This window comes from Armigeres subalbatus, chromosome 3 (assembly GCF_024139115.2).
Source record: "Armigeres subalbatus isolate Guangzhou_Male chromosome 3, GZ_Asu_2, whole genome shotgun sequence".
Classification (NCBI taxonomy): domain Eukaryota; kingdom Metazoa; phylum Arthropoda; class Insecta; order Diptera; family Culicidae; genus Armigeres; species Armigeres subalbatus.
This window is the reverse complement of record NC_085141.1, coordinates 393,760,416-393,769,237: the sequence shown is the minus strand read 5'-3', so window position 1 is coordinate 393,769,237 and position 8,822 is coordinate 393,760,416. Positions and strand designations below refer to the sequence as shown.

Genomic DNA, 8,822 nt, shown 5'->3' with positions numbered 1-8,822 from the left:
TGAGCTACTGCTCAATGGAAGATGTTTCAGCAATCTTCTGTAACTCTCGTTGAGCGGTTCATCGAACTTCTCAGACAGAAGTTAGACTATGTTGAGTTACTTTGTATTTCTCGTAATTGGCGCTCTTCAGCTATGATCTTGAACTGCAATTGATCAGTTTGTCGCCAAGATTCGTCGTGTGCGCTACACAAATCACGACTCGTTAAAGGCTACGCTGTTTTGATTGCTGAGCAAAGCAAACGCAATTGTAAACAAACTTGGAAAGGAAGATCAATTTTCAAGATGTCTTTGTTTATTCGCAAACTGGTTGTAAAACGAACACACGAAACAGATGTCGTCGTTGGCCGAAACATGTACAAATGGTTCGAAGATGGGTATATCTTTTGGTTTGAACCCTACTTTGAATATCTTCCGTTTGAGGTTTGTTTTCTTTTTATTCATAGAATCCAACGGTTTTGATTAATTTCATTTACACATTGTAGATAATGGTGGAGTTGCTCAAGTATCTCAATGCAAGTGATCGTAACGCTCTGGCGGAAGCTTGTAAAGGCTTTTATGAGGGACTAAAGCATCCGTACTTTATGCGCTCAACTTGTCTACACATTCATGAAATAGAGTTCGAAGACAACATCGAACCAGTGCGTAGCCTCTTATCCGCATGCCGGTACTTCCCCAACGTTAAGCTAACAAAGATCGCTTTCGGAAACCGAAGTGATTTTTGGGCCGAGTTCGGTGAGTCCATCGAAGAGTTAACCTTCGACAACTGTGTCTTGTGGAAGCAGAAACTGTTATCGATTCTTCGATACACCTATCAACTGAAGCGTTTAAACATCGAAAACTGTCCGGACCTGTTCCGCTCGTGGAAGGTAATCGAGAACGTCACGGTTATGTTGTGCCCGGCGATGCCGCAGCTTCGTCACATCGGTCTCGCCAGCAATAGCAAAATTGAGCCGCATCATTTCGATTTCATCGTTGGCATGGCGCCCAATCTCGATTCACTAGACGTGTCGAACTGTTTCAAGGGAATTGACGCGGCGCATCGTGTGCGGATGCTTGGGCACGTGTTGCGTTTCCTGGCGGATCACCAGCACGAGATTCGTCACTTTTACATTGGCGATACACCAATCGATAATCTATTCTTGCGTCATTTGGCGGATATCAAGGAGTTACGGTTGAACAGCTTGAGTCTGATGGTGTGTGACAAGGTGCCATCGACTGATGCGGGGATCATCGACTTGATACGGTTGCAGACGAATGTGACGTATCTAGATTTGTCGAGATCGTTAGCGTTGCATGATTCATGCTTGATTGAGATTTGTAAATCCATGCCCATGTTGGAGACATTGATCTTAAATCGTTGTTGGATGATTACGGATTATGGCATCATGGCTATCAAGAATTTAGATAGATTGAAGCATATAGATTTGACGAATTGCGAAAGAATTAGCGATACGGGGATTATGGGCGGATTGTTGACTCACAACAGACAGCGGCGCTTAAGAAAACTGTATCTAGGATTACTGACAAACATTGGAGAGATTGTCTTCATGAAGATTTCTTTCGAGTTGAACAACTTAAGTGTACTCGATCTCGGAGGTTGCTCTAATTGTATCAACGATCGATCGATACAATACATTTTCTATCATATGACAGGATTGCAGGAATTGAATTTGGATTGCTGTGCTAAGGTGAACCCTGATTATCATGCATAAACATTGATATTTTAATCGAGTTTATTCTAGCTAACGGATGCTGGTCTAACAGGAGTAGATCTGCCCGAGTGCGCGATTGCCATCTGGGATCTCGAGATGACCTTCTCGATCGCTGATCTGAAAAGGCTACGTTCATTGAATCTCTCCGGATGCTATCGAGTTACGAACTACTCATTAAGGATTAGATTTCAATTTCAAGAGTTAAAGGAGCTTATTTTAAATCGCTTGCCGGTACTTATCGCATTGTATTGAAATTCAATATTCTAACTTCCATTATTTTTAGATATCAGATTATGGCGTGGAAAAGCTAGCTTCGAATTGTCCTTCACTCGAAATGATCGATTTTAGCGAATGTCAAAACGTGAACGATCGGTGCGTAGAAATACTGTCGAAGACCTGCACCCGCTTGACTACTCTGAAACTACAAAACTGTGCCGAAATTACCGATCTTGCTATTGATCACCTGGTCAAACACTGCACCACATTGAAGCACCTGAACATTCGCGGCTGCTACAAAATCTCCGCCGAGGCAGAAGCTAGTTTGGTCACCATCAGAACACTGAGACACGTACTGGCCAACGAGCGGGAAGAAACCGCTTCCGACAGTAAATAGAAGAATAAACGGTAGACTACACCGGCCGAATGCAAAGATATGTTAAACAAAAAAATCCAAGGTAAAATTTGTAGAAAGAAAACAAAACCAAAAAACGCCGGAGATGTGTGCAATAAAATTATTAAATCATATAAATTTACTCTCTGTGTTGTTCCTCCGAGGTTGCAACGCTGCCGACGACTACCAGCTATTGCCGTCCGTCGAAATCGACCTTTCTTTGCACTCGGAGATAATCCCATTTTTCCTTCACCTCTCATTGAGCGAGCAGCGGGATTCTCCACCGGACAGGCGAGGTGGTTGCGGCGGCATCTGGGCTTTGATCTTGGAAAAGAAAAAAAAATGTTGAGCACGAAGTGGACTAATCAAGCGGCTTCCGACTGATGGACCATTGCGCCTATGGCTGTTTGGTCATTTTGCTCTAGTGCAGTGTCCACCTCTTGGTCTGGCGGAGTTTGTGTGTGGTTGAAAAAGGTCGTGAAAGGGTAAGGAAAATTCAAAGCGCATAATCAATGGATAGAGGGCTGTTCTATTGCACTCGGTTGGGCTGTCGGTGGGAAGTCCTTGATGGGGCAATTAGTCCGGTAAAATGATGGATACCTTCTAAAGCGATAGACTGGACCGCACAGGCACAGGTTTTGTTTACCCAGAGTAAACTTCCGTTCATGACTTTATCTGATTTATAAAATAAAACCCCATGGTCGGGATCAATCATTGTTTTCGTTTACTTTTCGTTGCACTACGTTTCTGCATGAAATTGGCCGGCCAGAACTAAGTGATTTCTATGTAATTCCGTAAATCATGGTCATGATAGCGAAACGAGTTACATATGGACTTGGACGATTGTTGGATATACGACCTTGAAAAACAGAAGTCAATTCCTGCAGCATATATCATTAAACAAGGTTTGGCTATTAATGATAACTAAATAATACATATAGGGGAACTGTCCATCTCATCGCTAAACAAAGAAATACGCCACCAAATTCGTCGCTTCTTTTTGTCAACGTGCGTGCTCACTGCTGAAAAAATCACAAAATAATAAACAAAACAAATTCCTTTCCATTTCTTTTGTTTTTGATGGGATGGAAATAGGAGCTATGAGATGAAGTGGCAAACCGTTCCCCTATATATTGAGTGGTTGCTTCTATTTCAAAAGAAGGAAAATATATCGGTGTAATGTGCCTGTTATTTATATTTTGTTATTCAATTTATGAATATTGCTCGAAGGTAGGGGTTAGACAAAAAGGTTTAGATAGTTCAAATTTTGTCGAAGTTCAAATCAGCATAACTTTGCGTAGAATAATCCGATTTTGATAAAACTGGGACTATTGGACGCGGAATCTCTTCTAGTATACTATGCCTAGTATAAAACCTCAGATTAGCCCTTGGCCGCCGGAGATGTTCCGGGTTTTCTGAAGCATGTTAAATATGCATTTTTTCTTCTGCTTGTCATTTCATGTAACGTTTACTTCCATCATATTTTGTACTTTCTCCAGAAACTAGAACTAATATGCTGATCAATACTGACTGTAGATCAAAAATCCGTCAGGTATACATAGAATGAGATATGGCCATTTCAGTGAAAACGGTACGGGGTTGGCCATGCACCTTAAACAGATGTCACTTTCGCAGAACACCCGGAACCTGTTACAAATTGGCCACTAAGTCTTACGGTCCTCAAAATTTATCTTTAAATATTTATCTTTAAAGTTTATCTTATAAATTTCATATTCATCTTCTTGGAAAAATATGAATTTAAACACCCATATGTATATTAGGGTGGCTCAAGTTAGTATAGGAAAAACTTTTTACAATTTTTTTATGGGCTGCCCTCTTATACGGTTCTATTTGATGCCCTGATGCTCTGGAAAAATTCAGCCAAATCGGTCAACGTTTAGGCGGTGCTAAACTCGTTGAAGTTTATATGCAAAAATGTATGCAGAAACATTCAAAACAGTGAATTGCAGGTGAACGGCATAACTTACGATGAAGAACTATGATACTCATTCAGATCTTGAAGAATTTAATACAGAATGTTATGTAGAAAACCACGAGAAGATTAAAGTTTGTCCGGCTAAGTTATTAGCATTTCTCTGCATTGATGTTTGAGCAAATTTCGTTTCTTTTACCTTTGAAAAGAAATAAATTCACCCCTACCCCTAAATGTTAATATCTTTGACTAATAAACTCTAATCTTCTCGCGGTTTTCAGCATAACATTCTGTATTTAATTCTACAAGAACTGAATGGTATCATGGTTCTTGATCGTAAATTGTGCCGTCTAGCTGCAAATCACTGTTTTTGGATGTTTCTGCATACATTTTTCCATATAAACTTCCAACGAGTTTAACACCGCCCAAACGTTAACCGATTTGGCTGAAATTTTGTCCAGAGCATCAGGGTATCAAATAGAACCGAATAAGAGGGCGGCCCAACAAAAAATTTAAAAAGTGTATTAAAGCCACCCTAATGTATATGCATGGTTTTATATGGTTTAAAAACCGGCCCCTCCTCAAAGGCCCCTGGAACCTGCTATAAGAAGGCAATGGATACTATCACCCTAGAAATATTTCTGTAATCATCGTCTTGCAAAGCCATGAAAATAGATACCCATATTTGAATTATTCTGATCTGTTATCATTTCATCATTTTCCTGTAACTGTTTTACGGAACAGCCAGCATTGGTCGGCATATTAGTTCTAGTTTTTGGAGAAAAAATAAAACATGATTGAAGTAAACGTCACATAAAATGACAAGCATTGACAAAATGCCACCGGAACATCTCCGGTGGCTGGCGGGCTAGTCTGAGGTTTTGCATTAGGACAGTATACTAGAAGAGTTTCCGCGTCCGATGGTCCCGGTTTTAGCAAAATCGGATTTTTCTACGCAAAGTTATGCTGATTGGAATTTCAACCAAATTTTACCTATCTCAAACTTTTTGTCTACCCCTGTATATAAAACTTCCTTAAAAGGATCCCAGATCAACGACAATGATCGATTTTTTCTACTCCTGATCACATCCATGTCGGAGATGCCGTATTGAAACCAAATAAAGTATAAAAAAATAATGAGTTTATATAACGGTATTTCACATAAGGGTCGATTTTCACAGTAATTTCCATAGAAACTTTAAATGATGTGTGCACAATTAAATTACATCCAAATTTGTTAAACGCCTCCCAACTCAGTCGCGCTCTCCACTAACATTCACCTTCGTCGTCGTCCCGGTCCTGCAGTTGGTGATGGCAACGCAGGCTTCCGGCCTGCAACTCCAGGCAAGTATAGTTGTATTTCAGAGCTTCCGGTACCTGACCAAACCTCACCTTCTAGCCGTCGATGTGTATCTGTCATCTCAGCTGCAGCTTACTCGTCGGTTCCGGCGGCACTCACCACAGGCACTGAGGAAGCCCCCCCAACCCAGTCGCGCTCCATGCTGCCACAAGCCATCGTCATCGCCTCGGTCCTGTGGTCGGTGATGGGTTAGGGGGCTTCCGGCCTGCAACCTCAGGCGAGTACATTGTCAATTCAGAACACGCAGTGCCTGAAATTTCTTCGGTTTCTAGCTTCAGGAAGCGACTTTCGAATGGTCTCCGAATTTACTACCAGAACGTTCGAGGACTGAGAACAAAATCGATTATTTGTGTAGGCTGTTCGGCCACATTGAGAGTTGACGTAAAGTCAATGTCAACTTCTCTCCACGAACAGCCTACACACTTAATTTTTTTTACTGGGATCTCAGCAAAATGTTGAACTTTTACCGAGAATCGCACAGCCGTGCCCCAGCAAACATGTTTTTTTGCCGAGATTTCTGTCAAAATTGCTGATAATCAGCAAATAATTTGCCGAAAATCAGCTAACAAACGCTATTTTTGCCGGAATATCAGTTATTTATTTTGCTGGCGCACGGCTGTGCGGATTTTTGCTGAGCTACAGAAATAAAAACTGAGTGTGTACACTGAACCAAATCATCCTCCTTGAATTGACTGATTCGGCATTACCCTTGTCGGTATAATGACTACTACCGAAAACGTATGACAAATCAAAGCGAATGACAAAATGTACTAATTTTCATACGGGTTCTGAATTATCGTCCATCCTTTTATCATATGATGCCAAAATGTCAGAAATTCATCCGGAAAACAAGCGCTAAATGTTTCAAGCTTGCCCCACAACGCAAATCATTTGATGATGAACTGAATATTCCACGATATGTTTTCCAATGGAACTGGTAGTAATCGATTACGACGCCATTTGTCATAAACGTTTGCGAATTGCAACTGGGAGATGGAAGAATTTCGTTGGTGGCAAAGACATTTGAAATATCGGATATCTATACGTTCTGCATAATTATCGGCCTGAAAAATACGACGACCAGGTAAGAAACTAATAAGATATTTTTCGAATGTATGATAAATGCTGAATATCGTTAATTGAAAATGAACTTCTATATATGTAGATGCTCCCGCAAATCTAACAAGATTTGGATTTCATCCCGATTATGCTGATGGCGGCCTTCAAAATTATAAGCTGTAGGTGTGTTGCCGAGAAATGTATCCGGTTGTTCGCAGAAAGAAAAATGTATCCGAGGAACGCAGTCGGCAGGAACACCAACCAAATGCAGGAACTACAACCGGTGCAAACGATGGATTTTTTTACCCCCCTTTAGTGGCATTGACGAGCTCGGTAACGAGAGCAGCAATTGTACAACAAACCCTATTGATTGTGATAGATACAAATAAACAACATGTGTGTTATAAATAATATTTCAGTTTGGCTTTTGTTTTAATCCAATCCTTGAATTTTCTATCTTGCTAACTGCGATTCAATAATAAGATGAACAGTAACTGATATGTATGTGGTAACCGAATGGTAACCAGTTTCGCATTGGATGACCGTAGTTTTATTCACGTATTACTGTCATTCGTCTGTGAGTCATTCATCGTTGGATTCCACCATACGATCGTCATCCGATCTCCGACTGCATTTCGTTAAGGGGCGCGAGCGAATCAGCTGTCAGACACTGATATGATGATGTTTTGGTTCAGTGTAGATAGCCGTGTGGTGTCGGCAGCTGGTTATCTGGCTAAGGGTCTGTTCAAATATTACGTAACGCAATAGGGGGTGGGGGTTGTTTTATTTTTTTGTTACGATTTGTTACGCAAAAATATAGGGTGGGGTTCTTTGAGAAATTGTTACGCGTAACAACTGAGAAAAAATATTTAAATTTTTCAAAAAATAGTCTTCAAAATAGCATAAAATACACAAAAAATAATAATTCATTGTATCGCGGTACACATTGTACCAAAAACAAGATTTAAAAAAGTATTTGTTACGCGTTACGCATAGGGTGGGGTAGTTCTAAATTTTGTTACAGCTCGTTACGAGGGGGTGGGGGTTCCTTGAAACAACGTTTTTCGCGTTACGTAATATTTGAACAGACCCTAAGAATAACATTACGGATTGCCTGTTCCAGTGGTAAAAGTCCACCATACAGGTGACCCTAATTTTCGGTGTGGTGCGGCTTTATGCTTACCGTGCCTAAGAATGAATGGTGGTTAGGGGTCTAATAAGAACCTAACCGCTAACGGAGCCTGTGAAGCACCAGGGCACCCTTCACAGTATTGAGCCCTCGCTGTGCTAACCGGAGCTATGGCGTAGTTGACTTTTGACGTAAACTACGTCTAAGGGGAAGACTCGGATACAGGGTGTAAAATGAAAATTTCCAAATTCGAGACCGTCACGAAATCATGTAAGATTTTGAACTTTAATAGCACCTTTATCTTCCGATGGATTTTTGAGATTTATATATCAATCGATTCGGAAATTCTCTACCAATTTGACAATTATATTGAAACTTTGGGTTATGAATGTTAAAATAGGGTATCGGATCATTTTGGCAGCACCCTCTTTTCTTGTCCGCAAGAGTCTCGTTACGGCCGTCGCCGTTCAGTGCGGTTGGCTTTTGGACTCTCCTTTTTGTGCGGTGTTTCGCACAAAAAGTAGAACAATGGAGCCGGACCAGTGACCGCGGTCGAAACAAATGTAACAAAAATGCGTAATGTAGTGCATGGTGTATAAAAAGTGATCCAGATAGGGGCATGTTTGTGCAGGCATGAGACGATCAATTGTTATCAATGCCAATGCCCTTGCTAGTAATGCAATCAATTTATATTAAAAAACGACTTTGGAAAATGCATTTTTTTTGCAAACTGAAAACTAATAAGGCCGTTACACATATTTATTCAAAATTATGGTCTCCGCAATGTCAAGGGGGAGGAGGTAATCTTCTTATCTTCAACTGAATCTAGCGGCATGAAAATTTGAATGCAGAGGTTTTTGGGGCCGGGGAAGGTTCTTAAGATGGTTAGAGACCCCTCTCCTCTTTGAAACCTGGCTCATATACAAATGAAACACCAATTTCATCATAACTCGAGATCAAGCAAATGGAAACAAATCTGAGGTGTGGAGGTTTTGGAAGAGAAGACATGTTTCTGTGGT

General features: G+C 40.8%; 1 protein-coding gene and 1 long non-coding RNA gene across 3 annotated transcripts; both read left to right on the top strand.

The window, feature by feature from the left end:
• The first annotated feature begins 41 nt into the window (after positions 1-41).
• LOC134226816 (F-box and leucine-rich repeat protein 13-like) lies at positions 42-2,460 on the top strand. 2 transcript variants are annotated; one of them, XM_062707826.1, is made up of 4 exons: positions 42-420; positions 483-1,688; positions 1,743-1,943; positions 1,996-2,460. In XM_062707826.1, the coding sequence occupies exons 1-4, from the start codon at positions 283-285 to the stop codon at positions 2,323-2,325; spliced, it is 1,875 nt and encodes a 624-aa protein (XP_062563810.1). In that variant the 5' UTR covers positions 42-282; the 3' UTR covers positions 2,326-2,460. The 2 variants fall into 2 exon arrangements, with proteins under 2 accessions (XP_062563810.1, XP_062563811.1); XM_062707827.1 differs by having other exon boundaries at positions 1,743-1,939; positions 1,996-2,131.
• A 3,934-nt stretch (positions 2,461-6,394) lies between these two features.
• LOC134223949 (uncharacterized) lies at positions 6,395-7,083 on the top strand. The gene is made up of 2 exons (XR_009982782.1): positions 6,395-6,699; positions 6,781-7,083. It is a non-coding gene; the product is annotated as an uncharacterized LOC134223949 (long non-coding RNA).
• The last annotated feature ends 1,739 nt before the right edge of the window (positions 7,084-8,822 follow it).